General features: G+C 40.9%; 1 protein-coding gene across 2 annotated transcripts in view; it reads right to left on the bottom strand.

Annotated features, from left to right (window-relative positions):
- Positions 1 to 1,660: 1,660 nt before the first annotated feature.
- Positions 1,661 to 23,902, bottom strand: part of SHROOM4 (shroom family member 4) — a 116,379-nt gene continuing 94,137 nt past the window's right edge. The window contains exons 6-10 of one of the 2 annotated variants that reach the window (XM_066581006.1): positions 19,154 to 19,774; positions 15,398 to 15,604; positions 10,083 to 10,278; positions 5,162 to 5,434; positions 1,661 to 2,658 (exon numbers count right to left, since the gene is read on the bottom strand). In XM_066581006.1, coding sequence (XP_066437103.1) covers positions 2,410 to 2,658; positions 5,162 to 5,434; positions 10,083 to 10,278; positions 15,398 to 15,604; positions 19,154 to 19,774 — 1,546 coding nt within the window. In that variant the 3' untranslated portion in view covers positions 1,661 to 2,409. The remainder of the gene's footprint in view (positions 2,659 to 5,161; positions 5,435 to 10,082; positions 10,279 to 15,397; positions 15,605 to 19,153; positions 19,775 to 23,902) is intronic. The other variant, XM_066581007.1, reaches the window with a different exon arrangement.

Raw genomic sequence — 23,902 nt, 5'->3', positions numbered from 1 at the left:
AGAAGAATTAAAATCCGCAGCAGATCACCCGCACGTGGATCCGCGCCCCATAGGAATGCATTGACCACCCGCGGGTAGATAAATACCCACGGATGGTCAATAAAAGTGAATTAAAAAATTTCTGGAGCATGAAAAAAAATGAACATGCTCCATTTAGGTGCTGGTCTCCCACGGGAACGGCTCCCCCAGGCTTCTATTGAAGCCTATGAAAGCCGTCCGGATCCGCAGGAGACCCGCGTCTGAATTAAACTCACCTGCTCCGGGCGATGCAGATCTTCCTTCCTTTGTGGCAGGATCTTCTTTCCTCGGCCCGGCGGATGTGCCTGGCGCATGCGCGCAGCACGCAGCCTGCGTGCCGAGCACTTCTTCCGGGCCGAAGAAAGAAGATCTGGCCACGAAGAAGGGAAGACCTGCACGGTCCGCAGCAGGTGAGTTTATTCTTATTTTAATGCCTCATGTCCGCGGGGCAGGAGGGATCCGCTACGGATTCTCCATGGAGAATCCGTAGGGGGCCTGATTTTTCCCGTGGACATGAGGCCTTAGCCAAAATGAATATGGATATTCCACAAATGATTTTACTCTACTTTCTGCTGTCCAGGTAGTCATTACAACGTTTATCGTATTATAGACTGATATTACCTTTTATTGCAATACTTTAGGGTAAGCTTTAATGTAGTGCACCGGGCTAAAATACGTAGATATGAAATGGTTATAATTTAAAAATGTGCAAAATAAATGTATACAAAGATGATGTATGAATCTTAGTACAAATTGTATACGTTTAAAGTAAAATATTTATAATAATTTAACTCAATGGGCTGACCCAAACTTCTTGAGCTAGAAAGAAGAAAAGAAAACGTTTTGTCGATGTCTCTTCACTATAAAAATATAATGTACAGTACATAAATATATATTCATATATATATAGTTCAACAATTCTAAAACTATATGTGCCATGGTAAAAGAGATCACAAACTATTTAAGCTTTAGATGAAGAAGGCCAACTGAATAGTAAAAATGAGAAAAAGTCAACTGGAGAAACTAATATTTGTGTGTACATTGTAAATGAAAATTCTTTGTTTTATATTAACATAAAAATATACATAAACAGTAAGGCACTTACAGATCCACATTGTGGAACCACAGTTTGCTTCATTTTTTCTTGTTTTAGCAATATGTTAAGTTTACAAAAACAAGTAAGGAGATTAACAAACTGTTTGGGTTGATTTAAAGCCATTAAATAGTTTAAACAAGACCAACACATTTAGTCCAGTTCATACAGCAATATCTTTGGACCCCTGAATACTCTGAAATCTATGTATCCAGTTTATATATAAGTTCTGCTGTGTCAACTTATATTTTAAAGGAATACTGCATATCCATTCCACTGTGGTCCCAAGACTGAGTTTCAACAGTTATGGATTGTATAAAGAGATAGCACTAGAGATGAGCGAGCACGCTCGGTTAAGGCAATTACTGGAGCGAGCATCGGTCTTTTCGAGTAACTGCATACTCGTCCAATAAAATTCGGGGGGCGGCGGGGGGAAACGGAGGGTTGCGGGGAGGAGAGAGAGATCTCTCTCACTCTCCCCGCTCCCCCCCGCCGCCCCCCGAATTTTCTTGGACGAGTATGCAGTTACTCGAAAAGACCGATGCTCGCTCCAGTAATTGCCTTAACTAACCATGCTCGCTTATCTCTAGATAGCACTTTTACATTTGAGTTAAAGTAAATGCATGCTAGCTAGTAAAACCAAAGCACCTCTAACTTAATACATGCTTCATGCCACAATATTCAATGTAGCAATACTGAACTTTACGTAGTCATTAGTTTATACAGCCAACATATATGAGAAATGGCTAGAACATAAAGATTTTGAATTACTCTGTTTGTGAGAAACATCAATTCTTCTTATATGAACAAGGTTAGAATTGTAGCTTTTGAATCTGAAGATAATATTCATTAGTCTAAGTTTGTGCAAAATGAAATGGTAATTGTCAATTGCTCGAATAGATCATGGCAATTTAGTGAAGTCTATTTGAAAATTCAATTTCACAAATTAAATCATCTATAAAATTACAGATGTGTAATATATACATAATACGAGAGATGCTAAAGAGGGGAAGTGAAGATTCACTCAACATTTTTTAAATAGAAGCATCTTTAAGAAATTCAAAGAAAAAAACCATTTGCTGGTTACACTTGCATGGATGATTCTTAAAATACAGCTAAAGAAATCTGAAGAGGTTTCAAATACTTCTAATAGTGAAAAAAAGTCTGAACAGTTATCATTCAGAGTCTTATACTAGTGTAAGGCTCGTTCAATTAAATTATTAGCTGGCAAGAATTAAAAATACTAGGGAATAACCTAATATTACACCTCTTCGGCATTTTTTTAACTGCTAGTTTGTTTACAGACTTTCTCGCAGACACCTCAGTTGTTCCTCTCCCAGTCTGATTTTGTCTTCCAGTTCTCGCTGTTCCACAACAAGGGCAGAGGTCATCTTGACATAGTGGCGATAGTCCTGAAGCTGCTCATCGTTTAGATACTTAGATACTGTCTCTAGAACTATTTGCTCTCTCCTTGTGACATGTGCTTTGAGTTCTTTAGCATCCTCAAGTTGGTCGGTCAACTGTTTTTTCTTCTCCAAGAGATTCAGCTATAGATGGAAGAGAAAATATCCAGTAAATTATAAATACAAAATACAAGTTGTCACCTACCTGGCATGTTGCTACACATTTTATTTAGTGTTTATATTTAGTGGTACATTGTACAGGATTATAATACTCTATATCACACGTCAACCACACCGTATTTTATCTGGACCATCGGCTGTGCAGCAATCTAACAGACATTCTACTCATCCAGCCTGTAGCTGTGGTCCGGCAGTGGCAGTGCATAGTCTTTGACCACTGATCTCTTACCCCTGGCATCCTGTATGCAACTTAGACGCAGAGGAGAGAGGTCAGCGTTCGCAGACTCTGGGTGAAGGGAATGCCTGTAGGGATGCTGTGCGGCCAGAGACCATAGGGAAGGGTCACTATTACTACTGGGGCTAATATAGGGCATACTTATTACTATTGGAGCCACTATGAGGGGCGCTATTATTACTAGATCCACCAGTATAGAAAACACTTACTACTACGGCCACTACAGGGGCACTTGTACTGCTGGGGCGACTATGGGAAATACTATTACTACTGTGGCAACCAGAAGGTTCACTATAACTACTGGGGCCACTATGGTGCTCGCTATTACTACTTGGGCAATTATGGGGGTCACTATTAGGGTTACTATTACTAGTGGTGCCACTGTGGGGGACACTATTACTATAAAGTCTACTATTACAATCGACCCTTTGCAGGCAACCATAAGGCTAATGCGGCCCTCAGTGAAAATTAGTTTGACACTCCTGCACTATATATATTGAACTGAGTATAATACAATTTCAGTATATGGGAAGAACACTGAGCCAGATGCTGCAGATTTCTAATTTGGAACCTAAGTTCACACTTGGCTGAATTTTTTCACTGCTGATCTTGGTTCAGCAACAAGACCAGCATGTGATACTTGAAGACTTTGCCATGGATATCACCCTACTTTTAGAATGGTGAAATTTGCTATGAAAATAAGCATCTTTCCACAACATAATAAGCTTGCTGAAGATTTGATTTTTTTCCAGTGCAGATTGTTTTCCCGCTATGTATGGATGGAGTTTGGAAAATATTGCAAATTGTGAACATTGTAGAGTGCAATCGACAACCAGCTGCCAGCAGGAATAGTTAGTAGGAGATGGCAGAACAGTTAAGGTGGCCATACACGTTAGATGAACGTTGGCCACACCTAGGGATGTCTAACCTGTCAGTGGAAAGAAGGATCTGGCATGTTACATTATAACTTGCACCGCTGTTATCTTCAGATAACATGTAAATATTTAATGACTCTTATTGGAGATCAAGGATTATAAATTATTGCCCTGACAGACTCATCGCCCTGCTAACCAATACCCTGCTCTGCACTGATGAGGGGTAAACATCCTGCAAAAGCACGTCTGCAGATGGGTGGCTTTTTGCTTCTGGAGAATACTCTGATTTGGCTTATATTAGTCATGCTTTAAGGCTTGTCAGGGTGCTTTCACACGGCAGAGAACTCAGCCAAATGCAAATCTGCACCAAAATCCATATTTTTTGCATGTGGATTTTGCTGCAGAATTTTGGTTGAATAGCTTAGGGTTTTTGCACACACAAAATGCATGGAAAAGAACCCATTGTTTTCAATGGGTTCCCTCACATTCTGCATTTTTTGTTTTCAATTTTCGCATGTGCAAAAATATATAACCCACATGCTCTATTTTTGTGCGCATTTGCACACATAAGACACCATAGGAGTCTATGGGGGTGCGCACCTGATCCGCATGAAATTGTGCAATGAACTGAACATGAATTTTGTCATTGATTTACAGTGGAATTGTTGTTGCCTTACAGTACGAATTGAAAATATGGAGCATGTCAATTTATACTGTGGATTTTCCCATATCATCCTTTGCAAACGAAATCTGTGGCAAATCAACCACATTTCCACAACAAAGAGAGTACCCTTTGGTGCAGTTTTTCCATTGCAGATTTTTCCTGTCCAGTGTAGACATACACTTAAGTTGCTTTGACACGGCCTGTAATATTCTGCACAGAGATTTTCTACACTAAAATCTGCATATCTTGACATTGCAGATCTGCCACAATGTCACAGTAAATCCACGGCAAAAGTCACATTAGTGAGGAATATGGGCGTAATATTTCCCCCGGGACGCAGCAGAATTTGCCACTGCGTGATTCCACATCAAAACCTGCAGGGGTAAGTGCAGATTTCGAAGTAGAATTGCAGTCCAGTTTAAGCCCTTTTCATTCCACATCAAGATCCACACAGAACCGTTTTTGACCCCTCAGTCGGCTAGAAGCACCACAAAAACCAAAATGCTATGCTTGTAAAATTTTCAATATTTCACTTATAGTCAATAAAATGACATCTGACGGCAGGGTATTTGACCTTGTACTGCACTGTGTGAAATGTTCTTTGTTGTTTTTTTTACCTTAACCTTCCCCCCTCATATATGTTGAGCAATGTTCTGTAAAAAATACACAAGTGCATTTAAAAAGTAGCGGTACCTTTTCTTCCATGGAGGGCTCTGGGTCTTCACAGCTCAAGGCACTCTCCACTCTACGCAACCGTCCAGATAGGGACAATAGTAAATTGACCACCTTGTCTCGGTCCCCAATGAAGATTTGAAACTTATCGTACTCATTGGGTTTGCAAAAACTTTTAAGTAGATTCTCCATCTCGCAGCCAAGAGTAGCATTGGCACTAATGTCCTCTTGAAGTCCTTGCTGAGCTTCACGGAGGACAGAGATCTTTCTACTAATGCTTTCTATTAGTTGCATCTGTTAAGAAGAAAAAACAAAACATGACAGTTGGAAACTAGTAGTTAAATGCAAAATCATTTTAAATTGCCTTTATTTTTACATCAAAAGTCATATGTATAAATTACCAAAATAACAATAATCAGGAATGTTTGCATGTTTATTGATGATACAGCACTTAATCATAGTAAACATCTGGATTAGGCCGGTTTCACTTGACCGGATTTCTACTGTGGAATGCGCGATCGTTGTCCACACGGAGAATCCACAGCAAATGACATGCACTGAAAGGTATGTAAAAATCACTTTTTCCTTCACACCAGCAGAAACAAATGGCGTATTCCGCGAGCGGAGGAAAAATCGCAGCATGCTCTATTTTGCTGCCGACTCCGTGCGGATGGCCTACATCAAAGTCAATGGAGGTCGTCTGACCTGCAGCCCATCCGCAATTGACATTGTGGATGGGCTGCAGGTATCCGCGTTATTGCCTAGCGACAGCACAGTAAATACAAGTATTTAGAAAACAAAATCTGTACTGCGTATGACCGTAGTACAGTGAGCATAGTACAGAAATAGCAGGTACGCAGGGTTACAAATGGATTTCACTGCCGGAACCCGCATGCAGAATCCATATCGTTCGCCTGAGCCCGGCCTTAGACTGTCTGTTGTAGTAGTGTATCGTGGGTCCAAGAAGCACACAGCACAACCACACACTTAATTATATATGGAGTTACTGTGGTTTTGTGATGCTGTTTGTGTAATGTCGTATTTACATGGATGAGAAAAACACGTGAGTTTTGTGTGATGAGACTCACAGATCTTGCGGGTTGTGATAACACAATATTGCAATATTGCCCATTATTTTCTATGGGAGCAAAAAAAATTGCATTGCACTTGCATACAGATGTGATTTTCATCCAAATGCAATGTGATTTTTTTATTTTTCCTATTGAAACAACATGTCTAGATGGTTTTAAAAAAATGTTATTGGAAAACCACTTTAAGCAGTTTAAAGCAGGCCTGGGCAAACAAAGATGGTTACACCAGCTTTTCTAACTACCTGCTGCACATTGTGTATTAGTATGCACCATTAGTCTAAGCCTGGGTTCAAACGAGGCGGATTTGCCACGGAAATTCTGTGCGGAATTTCGCCGCGGCAAATCCGCATGCGGCCGCTAATCCCGGGATTAGCCAGCCATGTGGACGAGATTTCTGAGAAATCTCTTCTACACGGGACGGCAAATCGGCTGCGGCTAAGCCGGCAGAAGCCGCCGCTGCGGCGCGGATTTGCTGACCGCAGCATGGCCTGTTTTTTCCCCGCTGCGGCCGTTCTCTCCTCTATGGGAGCGCCAGCCGCAGCGGAACATTGAGCGGCCGGGCCGCTTCAAAGCCGCCGCGGGTTTTGCAGCAGCGGTTCTCCCGGCGGAAATCTTGCGTTTTTTCGCTGCGGCCAAACCACGAGATTTCCGCCGAGAATCCACCCTGTGAGAACCCAGCCTAAGACTCTACATGTGTTGTCTACATGAGCAGTGCTGGCCAGTCAGATCAGCATGTAGGGTCTTAGACTACCAATGTATAGTAATGCACAGTATGCATCCGATAGAGAAGCGGTGTGGCCATCTTTGTTTGTCCAGGAGCAGAGGGACACTTTAATGCAATAATCATAGTCAATTAGTACTCTCTCTTTAAATTTGTCTATGATTATTGCATAAAATTTAATAAGGAATATTACGCTGATTTCAAGTTCAGTTTTAATAATACAATATATCATATAATCTGATTAAGAACTTCAATTATCTCTTTGACACCAATTCAATATAATAAAGCAACATGATAGCAAAATCCTTGCATTCTACAATTCACAATGCAATCCCTGGGTGGTTGCAATGAAAGCATATATGTAGGATAGAGATCTTGTGACAGAGTGCAAAATTATGTTGTTTAGAATAGCTAGTATCTCATGTCATACATATTTGAATATATCTAGCAAAGAGTGCAGGAGGTACAGCTATGCATAGTGGTAGAGTAGGCATTAATGGCAAGCCCAGTGAGCTACGGCAGGAGAAGGCTTGAAGGGCTTTTCCGTCTGGCCATTTGTCTCAGGATGGTAAGCGGACGAAAAAGACAGTTGTATGCCTAACTGGTAGCACACAAAATGCCAGAACCCAAATACAAACTGCACCCCTCGATCAGAGACAATGTTAGATGGTACCCTGTGTAACCTAATAACATGAACTATGAAGAGCTTAGCCAATTTCTTAGTGTTAGGTAGGCCGGGCAGAGCCACAAAGTGACACATCTTACTGAAATGATCAACCACGACCCAGATACCTGTATTTCTCTCGGAGAAAGGTAAGGTTGTGGTAAAATCCATGGACCGATCAGTCCAGGGTCTCTCCAGCACCGGTAGAGGCAACAACTCTCCGGCAGGGAGATACCGAGGCGATTTGGCTCTGGCACAGACCTCACATGCCGACACACACAAAAAAAAATCTTGTCTTAAAAAACGCCTACCAAAAAGCTCGACTTAATAACTTATGCGTATTATTGATGTCAGGATGACCTGCCAGAACAGAGCTATGCATCTCCGAAAGTACTTGAAACCTCAAAGTCTGCCTTTAGGCAAGTCAGTAGGTGCCAAATCTTGAGCCTTATGGATCTGCTCCTCAAGATCCAGGGACACCGCGGACACAACCACCCCCTCCGACAGAATGGGTGCAGGGGGTTCATCAGAGACCACCGGAACAAAACTCCTAGAGAGAGCATCCGCCCTGATATTACAACTGCCAGGTTGGTATGTGCCCACCAAATGAAACCGAGCGAAAAACAACAACCACCGAGGCTGTATAGGGTTAAGTCTTTTCGCTGATTCTAAATAAATTGAATTCTTGTGATCGGTGATAACTGTCACCTTATGTTGAGCTCTTTCCAGAAGATGTCGCCATTCCTCAAACGCCCACTTAATGGCTAAAAACTCTCTGTCCCCAACGCCATAGTTCTGTTCAGTAAAAGTAAACTTTAGTGAGAAAAATGCACAAGGACGAAGATTCTTTAATTTGCCAGTGCTCTGAGACCCCCTAAAAAACATTGGCTAAAGGCAGGGGCTGTGATAAAATAAGAAAAGAAACGTTGTTCACCTGGCATATTGCCTGTAGATCCATGATGCAGTGGGTCTTTGTTAGTGGTCCTGTAGTAATCACACGCTGACTGCCTGCACATGACCGCTGCATCAACAGTGAGGCCAATGATTGGCTACAGCAGTCGTGTGCAGGTAGCAGACATATCATTACTGTGCAGGCAAAGTGTTATGTTCCTTTTAGACAGTCAAAGAATCTCATGATTCTTATTTGCCTAAGCGAACAAGCTGGTAATGTCATCGCCAGGCCACTAGCGCTCAGGCGGCCTGTTTAAACTGCAAGATTTTCGTTGAGAATCGCACAGTTCTCGTGCACTAATCCTTTAGTATGTCACATTCCTATGCGAAACCCTGAATGATCAGTGATTAAACTACACGAGAAGTGCGCAAGCCGGCGGTGATTTTTATGCTGGCTGAAACTGAACAACAAACGAGAAGCGCACGATTCTTGTTCGTCATTGGCTGTGATTAAACTAAACAATTATCGTTAAGTTTTGCTCATTTGAACAATTTTCTGAATGATAATCATTGAGTCTAATTGCATTTGAGTGCTTGCACACATGGCATATTTTTAAATGTTACTATAGATGGCAAAATCAAAAGTTAATCCAGCAGGAAAGATGAGTTTAAGTCCTTCCTTACATTTCACATTCATTATGAATCTACTGCTAGCTTTGGCTCGAGAAATCTGTCACAAAAACACTGTGGGTGAAACCACACTTAGGATTCATGAAAAGAGATTTCCCCTTTAATGCCCTATTTCATTGTGTTCAAAATCACAAAACAATGCACTCACCCATAAGATGTTTATTTCCAAAATGCTCCGTTCTCCAGATTTTGCAGATATTGATTCCTCCTGCCTCTGCTTGTTTTTTGCTTGTTGCAAGGGAAACAGACTACCTCTTCTATGGAAATGCTTATGCTGCTCCTCTGTTAAAGGGGTTTCCCAGGTACAAACTATTGATGACCTATCCTAAGGATAAGTCATCAATAGTTAATCGTCAGGGACCCACCACTTGGGTTCCCCAGCAATAAGCGAGAGCAGAAGTGCTCTGGCTGTCTTTACTCCCAAGGAAATCAATGGGAACTGAAACCGGGTATTATACTTCCGGCACTTTGACCTCAGACACAGGGTTCAGACACATAAGTGTAATAGCTGCTTCAGCTGCCATTGATTTCAATGGAAATGAAGTCAGCTAGAGCACTTCTGCTCTCGTCTCCTATGACGATGTTTGGTCCCACTGCACTGACAGTGGGCCGGGCAATCAGTTTATCGCTGGGGATCCCGAGCAGCGGGTCCCCAATGATTAACTTTTGATGACCTCTCCTGGAGGGGTAGGTCATCAATAGTTTTTGTCACAAGACTTGTCGCGCTCTGTAAGGACAAGACTGCTACTAAGTTAGTGCATAAAAGACAAGAAACTACACCAAATTCAACAACGATTAACTTTCACACATATGCTGTTGAAAATTAAACTCCGTAATTGGGGACTACAGAGATCCATACAAAATCTGTGCTCTCAGAGTTCTCACCTTCTTAAAGGTCAATTCATTCTCTTCATTCTCTGCCTCTGTGACATTTCCGGTTTTCTCCTGGATTTCACTCATTTCCTTCATTCTATTAAGCAGTTCAGCCTTGGCTGTTGATGTATTATAATACGTGGCACATGTAGTAGGACTAACAGTTCCACACAAAAGTGTTGGAGAGACTGATTGGAATTCATCATACCTTTAGAGAAGATACAGTTATATTAATAAACCTTATATAAAAATAATATCTATAGTGTGATAAGCTGATATATTCTCTTATTCTAGACATAAAAATAGGACAAAATAAAATTAGTAGTATGCAGGTATTCAAGGATTATCTGCTCATTTGCAGATTTGCTGGGGAAACTTCAATACTCTGTGGCTTTAACAAATGTTATGGGGCATTTTTTTTTTTACAAAAGGCCATAAAGACACTGGACGAATTCACCTCTATTGCCATTACATCGGTAACAAACCCAAAACTTGGGGTATTGCTAGCCCTCATGGCCAGGAGATATGCCTTGGAGCTCTAGACTGGTGTCCCAGAGTTCTGGCCAAGTGCCCCAGATACACATTTAAGCTCTGCTCTTAATTGTATCGCTGTCCACAGGATACCATTACAACTATAAAGCCCTACCTTTCCCTGCTCTGTAGGCTGCTTTAGGCCTGTGGCCTACAAGAGGCCACTTACATCCAGGCACAGAAGGTGCAATGATGTCATTATATCGCACATGCCTGCATTGGGCCAATAAGTGAATGAAGAAGATTTTTTTTCTTCCCTCCTGGAGGCACTCAAAGGATATTTAAGAGCATTGTCACTCTTTATGATGACATTGATGGGTATTATTACTCTTTAAGGGAACACTGAGGGGCGTTATTACCCTGCAAGGGGTCATGATGGTGGTCATTATCACTCTTTAAGAGGGCACTAATGGGGTTGGTATTACTTTTTAAAAGGGCACTCAGGGCATTATTACTCTCTAAGGGCAAACAGAGGGCACTTTCTAGGGGGGCACAAAAAGGGAAATATTACTTTCTAGGTGACACACAGGGCATTATTACATTCTAGAGGAGGTAGAATGTCCCGTGTCCCTTATGAGTCAGTTCAATTATGATATCCCTGTTTCTCTGAAGGATTTTTATGCCTTTTTTTTCTTTAATTAGGATTTTGTGGTCATTTTGGGAATTACATGTTTTCTGCCTGCAGGTCTTCTAGCACCAGAATAAAAAATGTTCTAATGTAGTGGCCCTGACTTCTGCTTAGAAGATCTGTAAAATCAATAGGAGACGGCTGTAAAGAGAAAAAAAATGTAAAGGAAAGGGGCAGACCCATGAGACACTACAGAAGTTGGGGTAGCTTGTAATTTGTTGAAACATCTGGGGATCCTTCGATTTTTTTGCAATGTGTATCACTTCCCAGGTTGTTGTTTTGAGGGTGGCTGTAGTAGGGTTGCTTGATGGTCATTTTGCAGGTAAGGATAAAGGTCTAGATTAATGTCCAATTCCAAACAGATGGTTTTATTCTCTCTGCACATCAGGCAATCAGTATCTTTCCATTTACTGATACAGATATTCCAAATGGGAATAACCAACATAACTGGTGCTGTTTTTGTCTCAGAGTGGATGAAAATGATTTACTTAAAGGGGTTGTCCCGCGCCGAAACGTTTTTTTTTTTTATTCAATAGGCCCCCCGTTCGGCTCGAGACAAACCCAAGGGATGGGTTAAAAAAAAAAAGGTTTAGTACTTACCCGAATCCCCGCGCTGCGGCGACTTCTTACTTACCTTACCAAGATGGCCGCCGAGATCTTCACCCACGATGCACCACGGGTCTTCTCCCATGGTGCACCGTGGGCTCTGTGCGGTCCATTGCCGATTCCAGCCTCCTGATTGGCTGGAACCGGCACACGTGACGGGGCGGAGCTATGAGGACCAGCTCTCCGGCACGAGCGGCCCCATTCACCAGGGAGAAGACCGGACTGCGCAAGCGCGTCTAATCGGGCGATTAGACGCTGAAATTAGACGGCACCATGGAGACGAGGACGCTAGCAACGGAGCAGGTAAGTGAATAACTTCTGTATGGCTCATAATTAATGCACGATGTACATTACAAAGTGCATTAATATGGCCATACAGAAGTGCTGAACCCCACTTGCTTTCGCGGGACAACCCCTTTAATGATATAATTGCTAAATCTTAATAAATGGACACCAGGGAATTTTCATGTTATGTTGTCTATTTCTCTGGCTTTTTGAGAAATGTGTCCTTTTATGCTGAGGTTCAGGATCTTGCATATTACATATCTTGGTGATTCTGAGGGTTTAGGTTTAGATTTAAATGAATAACGTGTTCTCCTGATGATTATGTGCTACTGGTCTTCAGAGTTTAGCAGATTGCAGAAGATCTCTATTTCTGTGATAGCTTTGGGTATATTGTAGCTTGCAATGGGAAGACTTTTTGTTAATATGGTCACCATGGACCTGTAGGCACGTTGATACTTCTGATAACTTTTTGATTAAGGAAACCTGTCTGTTTTCCAGTAAGTCAACCCTGTGATCACGTTGTTGTGTGTCTTGTTTAATTTCAGATAGATCTTTGGCTAATGGCTCTAGTGTTTTTTTGTGTGTATGTTTTATGAAAGAGTGGAAGACTAGTAGGCCTCACGTGTGGCTTGCCATCTCATGCCTACTTTCACTGTCCATGTCAGAGTTGCCCACAGAGACCCTGTTGTGGGGAAATAGGTTTCATTGGATGAGAATTACTTGTGTGCCTTTTAAGAAATTGACCACATCAGTTTGTGTGATGATTGGTCTTGACCTGGCCCTAGAAGCTGGATTTTTTTCGTTTGTCAATTTGCATCATGGTGTAGAAATATTGAGGGGTTATAGATGGTTCTCATGTAACCTAACAGTGTATTGCAGTCCTAATAAGTCATATTGCTCCACAGTAAACTGACTCAAATGTGAAAACATTTTTTTTTAATGTTTGTTGAAGGTTTATGGTATTCAGACTCATTAGATAGGCTACATGTCATTTGGTCCTAACAGCAGTTAGGGGATAAAGTGTGTACTCTGAAGTACTGGCGGGGCCAGAAGGAAAGTAGTTCTTCTTTGTTTGAGGAGTAAAGTTTCAGCCTCTACGCACTGCCCGTTGGCACCATGCTAAGGCTTCATTCACACAGGCATATGCAATTTTGGTCCCTGAAAACGACTGTTTTCAATGTGTTTGTATGTGATTTTTGTTGTGTATTTGGTACGTATGCCCGTTTTTTTTGTCCTTTTTGCATCCACATTCACTGTCTTTTTCGAAAGCACAAGAAAAATGCAAGAAGGGCTAATTGATGTCACTTTTTTCCACTGTCTTCTAGCAATATGCATCAAATTAAACAGTAAATACGCATGTTACACCTGTTTTCACACCATTTTTTTTTACACTCCCATTGACTTTCATAGGCAATTTTGATGGATACATTTGTTAAAAATATGGACTGAATGCGGAGAGAAAATGTGTCTGTGTGAATGGGTCCTATGGTTCAGGTGAGAATTCTCAGGGTCTTACAGAGGCTATGCTTCTATTATGTTTAAAGTGACAATGTGGCCTCTCCTATCTTGTCGCTTTGGATTAGGTTGGGGAATCAGGCATTTCACTTCCATTTTATTGAATATGCCCAGGAATGAATGAAGTACTCTGTGGACCTGCTGCGGACAACCGTATCCACTCTGAAGCAATTTTGCTGTATCTCTGAAAAATATTCTTGTAGGCATAATTTCTGTTTTTTATTAAAGGCAGTGGTCCCACAAAAATATTGTTTATAGTTAAATTCAACCCATAATTGTAAAAATGTTTTTGTATTTAATCTTATTAAAAAATCTGCTTACAAATATTTCATACTAATTTTAGAATAGCGCCACCTGCTGCTTCTACTGAAGAGCCTTTCCATGTCCAGTCCACCTCAGTAAATGTTCCACACCTATTTAGTTTTCCTGCTCTGCAATATTACTGTCTCACTGTCTTATCACTCTCTCAGCATCTTTCTGACATTAGAGAAGATGCAGCAACTTCATAAGTAGCCGCTTCCCACACTAGAGATCCCTCCACACACCCAGTGCGAAAATAGAGAAGCGATACTGAGCATGTGCGACCACCTTGGAACAATTACTGAGATAGACAGAGCAGATAGAATAACTTTGACATTATTTCTGAAATATCTTGGGATATAAACATTTTTTTACATAGTATAAATGCAAAAAAGTTTATAATTATGAGCTACATTTAAATACAAACAACATTTTTTTGTGGGACAATCACTTTAATTGCTCGCCGCTTGTCACTATTTTTATTTTTTCCACTATGACGTACTCTTGTTATTGGATCCCACTCTAAATACACGCTTCTATTTAATTTTTCTACTTATTGCATTCTTTATTCCTCTTTAGTTTCAGTAGCCTCTCTCTTCCACTACATACTCAACTCTAACAATATAGCACATACTCGTCCTCTAGTACATAACACTCCATACCCAAATGCCAGCCAGTGCCACTGCCGTTTCTCTTTTTATTTAAACATACCCCTCTGCTCACTTTTCGTTGTGATAAAGAGTTGTTTTGGTGCAATTGTACACTGTGCTTATCTTATCCAGGCCCAAAGAAACAAGCAACAAATGAAAGACATCTCAAAGAACAGATCCAGCATCTGGTAATACTTATGTTGGCCCCCTTTGCTAATAATTTGGATTTATCTACTATATGAGGCCACTTTTAGATTTTTTCCAGGGCCATTTTAAGTTTCCAATTTTCTTCTAGACCACACCAATCGATTCAGGAGTTTGTGTGGTAATGAAGCTTGTTAGGCTTCACGTGGGGGAGTCATTGTGGTATGAAATTAAGTTTGTGGCTTCAAATATTGGGCAGAATGCCTATACTTTGTAAGGGAGTGATTGTGATTATAATGTTTAGTTAGAGGCTAGATGGCCAGGTGTTGATTTAATATATTTGCACTTTGACTGTGTGAAGTACTTGCTGTAAAAAGAAGCAATAACACTGCCTAAAGGCAGATAAAAGAGAATCCGTTGGGTGGAAGTGAGTTCCGATGCTGTAAAAACTATCTTGCCCAAGAGATGGCGATGCTGCGAGTGGATGGTTATATGCAATCATGCAATAATGCACGCAGGTCACAGAGAATAGATCTTATCCTAAAGCCATACCAGCTTCCTTCTGATGCAATCAAACATCATTTTTGGTAACAGAAAATACAGAACTACAATACTAAATCTAAACACTTGAATTGACATGGACAGAAAGTGAAATAAAAATTACTAACCTTTCTGGAATGGAAACTTCAGATTCTCTGTCTGTTGACCAATCATCTTCTGAATGTCTAAATTCACCTTCAAAAATGTTCTCCAAAGCAGGAGAGCACTTCCCTCCATGGACATCTGTAGATAACGATTCCATTCTGATAGACTCTGAGCAGAATAACTGGTCAATAGTGCCACATCCATCAGCGTCTTTAGATTCCGATGCACTGCTAGGAGAAAAAAGAGGCTTTGAGGATCAAAGTGTGAAATGACTCCTGGATTGTGACTTCTGGAATAATCAATGTGCAACAAAAAAACAGCTAAATATTTAAACCTTGCCCTAAATGAATATCTATGCCATATACATGCATGTACACACATTGTGGTCAGGGTCATTTTTGAAATGATGCTAGTATTATACCATATATCTCTGAACACCTCCCAGCAGCAGCTGGAAAGCTCAAGGAACTTTGCTGCTCTAAGGAAAACTTATAGATTGACTTATTGATCTTACTTTACCAAAAATGTATCTTAAACCTTATAAATCAGCCAATCTATTCATTTGGCTAGCAAGTCAGTCACAGACGAACTATGGAAGATAAGTGATCATCTCAGTTTGTAGTGTTAGTAAAAGTGGTTTCACACCTGCATCAGGGGTTCCGCTTTCCTGCACCTTTGAGGGAGTCGGAAAAGGGAATCCCCATGGCTGAATGGCTTGGTCTTAGCCGAAGAGCACTGAACGAACCCCATTGACTATAATGGGGTCTCTTCGCTTTTTGCTTAACTGGCCAGCTTTCAGCCAGAAGAAAACGTTCTGCATGCAGCGCTTTTTCTTCCAGTATTTTGTGGTGGATCTCCGACCAGATGTTGCAATGCAGATGTGAAACCACCCTAAATTGGCATTTGAACAATAACTTTGTTTCTTTTACTAAGAGCAAAGACAAAAAAGAAACAAATATGTCAAATCAGCATGCAGTAAAATATTGTCACTGTACATCTGAATAAAGTGACACAATGGAGAAGATATGGGGAAGCTATGGGTGCGATCTCCCTCACTGTATGTGTTGTAGTAGTACATGTAAAAGGGTTGTTGAGGTTTGTAGCAACGTAACAGGTGTAGAAGTTACCCGATTGGGAGTGTTTTTGAATTAGCCAGCCATCTCAATTTGTTGTAAATGTGCTGGAGTCCTGCTCTGGCCACAGTATGTAGGTGGAACTACCATGTATCTCCATACAAGTATTAATAAACACAGGTTAAATGTGTAAGATAGCTATGTTAAACACATGCTATTCTGGCACACAATAAAGATTTCAAAGCGTTTTGAGTGACACATATAGAGCGCCTTGCTGATAAAGACGAGATTTGACATTTTAAGAAAAAAGTGAAATGTTCTGGATTTATAGATTGAATATAATAGTACCTATGGGGGTTAACGAGATGATAGAGAATGTTTAGAATTGATCCTTGATTTTATTGTCTCAATTGTATAGTTATTTTTTGCTTTTATACATACATATATATTTTATAAAGTATTCTTTTAGGCTAGCGGCACACGAATGGGTGGGATTCTGCATGCGGAAGTCCGCAGCGGAATCTGGCTCTGACAGTGGCCGGTGACCCTGCGTACCTCTGTATTGCATATGCGCAGTACAGATTTTTTTTTTTAAATATTTGTTTTTCCTGTGCCCTCGCTAGGTGGCTGGTACAGTAGCAGCTGTCATGAACAGGTCAGAGGCACTGTATAGCAGTACCGGAGGGTCAGACAGGCATGTGGTCGTTACACAGAACAAGCAGAGTTGTTTTATAAACAAAAAGACAGGCCAAAATTCAGGCAGAAATCAGGAAAAATGTAGTCAAATAGCAAGCTGAGGTCAGGACAGGAGACGATGGGAAAGCTGGGTAAACAGGCACAGGATGAAATCAGAAATCGAGCAGAAATCAGTAATACCTCTGCAAGAGCAAACAAAACCTATTACTCAGGCGCCTTACAGCTGGGGAAAGTATCTTAAATAACCAGGAAAGTGTTCAGGTTGGTTGTAGAGAGGAAAGCTGGGTGCACATGCATGCCCTATAGCATGCTCTGGCGGGAGCAGTCTCTTTTATGTATTTAGACTTTGTTACTCCCTTCTTCACTTAGCCAGGTGGCAAGCAGGGTGGTCCTGCTCAGTCACATGACCAGTATTCTTAACTAGGAAACTACAGTTCTTAGAAGCATCAGCATCACCTCATGGCTGCCAGGATATCCTACCTCTATGCTTTTTCCAATAATACTACTCTGCCTGTGCACTAAAAGGGTTAATTGAAGCAGATTAACCCTTTGTCGTCTCCCTGAGGCTTAGTTATAGTGTGTGCAGAGGGAATGAGGCTAAAGTTCTGCAAAACTTCTTTCTTACCTGATAAGACTAAGAGCTCCATTAGGGCTTCCTGTCTCTCTGTACCATTTTTAGAGCAGAGAAATGGAATTGAAACAGATTTCAAAGTTTGTCTTTAACCATTAATTTCATTTGGTTTTCAAAAACATAAAAATCTTTCAGTTTGCTTCCATTGCATTTTTGCTTTTTTAACCGAACAAATAGCAATGCAGATGGTGCTCAGGTAGCATTTGTCATTCTCCTTTTGGGGCAGAGAGGCCTTTAGGCTCAGTCAGGCTCTGGAGCCCACATGCGACTGCTACCCCTACACCCACTATAGCTATAGCCCTGGCAAAAGATTTCTCAGCACCAAGGTCTGCAGTTTTTGAGAGAAATTGCAAGGACAGTCTGGGCCAAATGTAGAAGAAAAGTAAGGTGGGTCACCTGATGAAATACTTATTCTGCCTGTATCGGTTTCTTTAAGAATGTGTTTACCTCTCTTTCATTAGAAAATAAGTTGGTTTTTACTTGACTCTATGGGTTGGGGGGGGAAGGAGTGGCACAATTTGCCTAATCTGCCCAGAGCACTGAATCACCTTATCCTGATGCAGCTTGGGTGATCAGAAAATAGGTTGCAAATATCAGAGTCTGGGAAGGGAGCTGATGACCTTCAAAAGCTGACTTGTGAATATAGGCAGTGATTTATGTAGCAGGTGACAGATAGCATAAGGGCTTTACTTTCCTCCATAACTGGAGGGAGCTCATTATAAATCTGTCTACTGCACTGCCAGACAGTGATCTAGGCCATCTGCAAGCAAAAGGGGTAGTAGATAAAGCGATACATTGAATAGGGATCCCCTTCCACTTGAGGGATCGCTTCATCTACTATATACCCTAAGAATCCCGTTATATACGTATAGTTCTCAGAACGACAGGGATAGTGCAAACCTCTTTGAAACATTCAGGACCAAATACACACCTACCTCCTATAAAGATCATATACACCAAATACCCAATCCTCGTTTTTCTGAACATAGACCCCTGATGAGACTTGGTACAGTTGAAACGTGTTGGGTCCATTCACAGGGTATATTTACAGTGGGATTTCTACCTACAGGGCTATTTGTGCTGAAAGTCATGTTTTTCTCCACCTGGATAAAGTACCCTCTCTCGCCTCAGATTTTTGCTGATGTGATACGGGTTGGAAACATCCAGGGGATAACACTATTATTCGTTGTATGTCCATATGTGTATAGTGCCTAGGGTACCGGTTCTTTTAAAGTATTTCAATAAAAGTTATATTTTATATATTTACACACTTTCTCAGTGAATCTAAGCAGTATCTTCAGAAACAATAATAACCTCTGTCATATAATGCAGTAAAAGAAATAAAAAGTATTGGGGAGGAAAAGCAAACAAAAACTTACACTGAAAAAGCCCGGCTAGGAGAAGCAGCAGGTGAGGAGTCCTGAGATCCTTGCAAAGCACATCTTATTTCAGATAGTTCTTTAAAATGATTAAGTCCTTGAATGGAGGAAGGAGACAAATTATATGCTACATTGAAAGATATCTTATCCAGAGGCAGACTTTGGGAACGTTGTCGAGTATCCTTGATTTCTGTCTTAAGTTCTGGCATAGGCCCCTCTTTACAGTTGAAGAAGCCAGACTTGCTTGCAGTTTGCTTAGATGCCTGGTGCTCTTTGTACTTTTCCCATTTAGGAGGTGGTGGACGAGGAGGTCCTTGTTTCTTTGATCGGGCAGATGGCTCTCTTTCTTCTAGTTTGGTGGTAGGAGACTCCATCCTGTCTCTTAAAGCAAGGTATTCCAAGTCGAGTTGACTTACAGAATAAGCTCTGTTTTTTGTCAAGGATGGCTCTGGATGCCCATCCTGAAATGATGCAAATTTTACTGGTCTGAAGAGATTTTCATAGGAAGGATTATAAGAAGATGTTGTCTTGGAATACTGAGCGCATTCAAGGTTGTCCTTCTCACAGCATGATTTTAATGGGCCAGGGAGTTGAATGCCAGATGGAAAATGATATAAGTCACTGCAGGATAAAATATAATTACTTACATTTGAATGCAACATTTTAGTTTTTTTTTCTGAACATTTGTACAGTATATGTAAACTTCTCACAGAATAAGTGTATTTCTAGTTTCAACAGAGTAAACATTCACATGCTACAGTATATACAGTATTGTGTAAAAGTTTGAGGTAGGTGTGGAAAAAATGCTGCCATGTAAGAACTAAAAAAAAAGCTGTCTGATTGACTCCAAATTTATTCTTCAGCAGGACAACCACCTCAAACATACAGCCAATGTCATTAACAACTATCTACAGCGTAAAGAAGAATAGGGGATCCTGGAAGTGATTATACGGCTCCTAGACAGCCCTAATCTTGTTGCAGTTTTGGCAATGGCAAATGGTGGCCATACCAAATATTGACTTGATTTACAACCCTAATTCTAAAAAAAACTGGGACGCTGTGTAAAAAGTAAGTAAGTGTAAAGAAAAAAAAATACAATGATTTAGAAATATCATATATCCATATGCTATTCACATTAGATCATAGATTACATATCAGAAGGTGAAAATGGAAATTTTTATCATTTCAGGAAAAAAATAATAATTTAGAAATTGATAGCGAAAGTTGGGACGGGGTTTACAAAAGGCTGAAAAAGTAAGTGCTACTAATGAAAAACAGCTGGAGAGTCAATTTTCAATGGCTATACATATATGTACCCAGAAATGGTACCAATAAAAACTACAGTTTGTCCCCCAATAAACAAGCCCTCATATGGTCACATTGGCAGAAAAATTAAAATGTTATGGCTTTTGAAAAGTGGAGATGAGAATCCCCCAAAAATTCGTCATGCCCTTATGCCCAAACGAGGCCATGTCCTTAAGGGGTAAAAGGGGCTATCCAATGAACAATATTGTTTATAGTTTAATCCAGCCCCTATAGTTTTTTAAATTAAACTACAGTTAGGATGAAGTAATGCGACTCTACACAATTAATGGGGACATAATTACATATCTGTCATAATACAGTGTGTAATAATGATACAATGAGCCGATTCGGCAAATAAACATTTTAACAATAAAAAAGGATGTGACTCATTGTGTCCATCACACACAAAGAATCAAAAAACTTCTAGTACTATAACAAAAATAAAAATAAACCAGTCTATGCGTCAGCATACAAATATAGACATTGCATTATGTAAAGAACTCAGTGAAGGGAAACAATAACATGGCTGGTATCATTGTAACTAAGATGACATAAGACCACAGGCTACATTTTTGGGGGGTTTTGGTGCAATTTATTATTTGAGATTGACAAAGGCCAAATTCAGATTGAATAGTAGGGAAACCCCTAATAGCTGTGTCTGCTGTAAAAATAATCATATACTACATTTATCCAAAACTTATGACAATAATAACTCCAGGAAATCTTTAGTATAGCAGACAGGAGAGTAGGCACACACTTCCTGTACTTGAAAGGCATCTTTCATCGCATATCATACTGGAATGGCTTGTCTAGGAAATGGGTGATTGCCATCATTATGACCTATGTGTGCCTCAAAATAAAAAGAGCAATGGGTTTGGATAATTGGAGCTAAAGGGGTGATAACTAAAGATTGTACATGGGAGACTTCATCTTCAGCTGAGCATGTTGAATAGTATTATTTGACATTTGGCAGTGCCAATCCACATTTATTGCAAGGTGTGGTGAGATGCCTGGTCAATACATGGTGGTGACCACTATTCCAAATAAATGAGAAAGGATACTGTCCATTGGCTGCATCAAATTCTGGGGGGAGATATACAGGAGGGTAAATAGAGGATTTTTTAAGAAGTGGCATTTTAACTAAGTTGATCTATCTAGCTACAGAAAGCTAGTGGACCAAACTAAGCGTAGAGAGAGAGAGGCCTCAGTTGTAACTGAGATATCTAAATATGAGATTGGCCCAATTTATGATTAACCAAAGTGGGAAATGCATTTAAGCAGTAAGGGAAGGGAATTATTTGGGTTAGACAGATACAACAGTGTCATCCACATATAAATTACTTTTAAGTGAATTGCAGGTAATTGAAATCCATTAATGAGGAGACTTTAGTGGAGATAAAATGGCAATGTCTCAAAAGCCAAGTCAAAACGGATTAGGGAGAGAGGACAATTTTGTCTAGCACCCATAAATAACTGAAAGGCTTGAGACATCCAACCATTTACAAACATCCTTGAGCAAGGATTGACATATAATAAATGAACCTATTCAATGAGTGTAGGGCCAAAACCAAATTTGGTTAATGCAGGGGAGTCAGAAGCTTTTGTGGCATCAGCTGATAAAAGAACCCTAGATCCAACTTCTAAATTGGATATTTGTGAACAGTCTGCATAAATTTTGGGTGGTGGTTTTGCCAGGCATGAAGCCCAATTGGTCAGAGTGTATTAGAGTAAGGATAACCCAATTAAGTCTCCTGGTGTAATGATGTTTGCTTTCTATTCTGGAATCCAATGGAAGAGGCAGTCATAGTCAGATATACTGCTAGCAGAGCTCGGTACACAAGAATTGGGGATCACCAGTAGTCAAATATAAGCAGAGTTCCTTACATAGGGATTGGAGATCAGCTGTTGTCAGAGATAAGCGGAGTGTGGTACACAAGGATTGGAAATCAGTATAATGGGGAGCACAATAAACTCAGCAGGTCTTCTTTGTAGCTAATAATTCCTTGTTTCCAATGACAGTTTCTTTTGGAATATGATATTTGGCAAGAGTAAAATCCAGTGGTTAAGGGTGCTTTTACACGGGATAACCTGTTAGACGCAGATGTCTGACAGGTAGCCCCAGCGATGATCGTTCATGAGCTAACACAGAAATGATCATTGCTAGTGAATGGAGGTGGAGTGGGACGTGAATCATTTCAACCCACCCACCTCCATTCACAGTGAACAGGTAGGCAGTCGTTCATAGATGAACTTTCACAGACGCATTGATACCAATTGTTTGTTTGTTTTCTTCATCTGAAAAATGGGAAAGGGGTATTTTGATTTATTTTACTTCTTTATACTTTTGAAAATGCTATTAAACTTAATTTTACTTTTTGTTTTTAAAATCCCACCAGAGGAATTGAACTTGTGATTGTACAATATACTGCAATAGTTTTGTATTGCTATATATTGTGCTGTGTCCAAAACAGCTGATAGGCACCAGAGTTGGAGTGAGATCCTCCCAAATGTTCTCCATCTGCGACCAATGATGTAAAATTAAGTGATAGGTCGTGACGTGGTTAAAATACTATATTATGGTATACATTACAGCAAAGGAAAACTATATACAGCTTATTGTTAAGGATCTTTTCCCACCACAATCCCCCACCCATCCGTGTGGGAGATGCACCTAGGCACCATGTGAGAACCCCTCCATCGGCCAGGTGCCATGGCCAGGGAGGGTAGAGAGAGATCAAGAAGGCACATACAGGCGCTGGAAAAGGGACCCTTTCCCATACCAGTGCAGCAGCAGGGGAGGAAAAGGTTGTGGAGAGAGGAGAGTACAGAGGATTAAGCCTTATCTCTTCTAAGATCACATGATTGTGACAATACTGTAGATCCTGGAATTCACTATGACTGTCCCTGTGCTGGGGCTAAGACCCCACCTCCAGGTCATGTGATGGGTACCATCTTGGCCATGAAGTCAAATAAGCTGCGTCACAACAGAGCTGTAGTGAGGTTGAGTGTGTGAGCAGAGTAGCTCAACTACCAGAGTGAGCATCAGCACAGGTGTGACCAGAAAAATTCCCTGGAGAAGTATTGATGTGGCAGCAGCCCTGGCATGTGAAAAGTGGTAGAAGCAGCCATCTCCTCATACTATACTGTATGGCCTGGGACTGAGAGCAGCACAAGCCACATGTGTGACCGGATCCCTGTGCTGGGGGGAGTGGACAGGGGAGCCCAGCTGTACTGTATGGCCCGGGAATGAGAGCAGCACAAGCCACATGTGCGACCGGATCCCTGTGCTAGGGGGAGTGGACAGGGGAGCCCAGCTGTACTGTATGGCCCGGGAATGAGAGCAGCACAAGCCACATGTGCGACTGGATCCCTGTGCTGGGGGGAGTGGTCAGGGGAGCCCAGCTTATGGAGAACTAGGACCCAAAGGGCCTGATGACCAGAAGT

The sequence above is a fragment of the Eleutherodactylus coqui genome, chromosome 10, assembly GCF_035609145.1.
Source record: "Eleutherodactylus coqui strain aEleCoq1 chromosome 10, aEleCoq1.hap1, whole genome shotgun sequence".
Lineage (NCBI taxonomy): Eukaryota > Metazoa > Chordata > Amphibia > Anura > Eleutherodactylidae > Eleutherodactylus > Eleutherodactylus coqui.
Note: the sequence above shows the minus strand (reverse complement) of the source record. Positions and strands in the feature narration are given on the sequence as shown.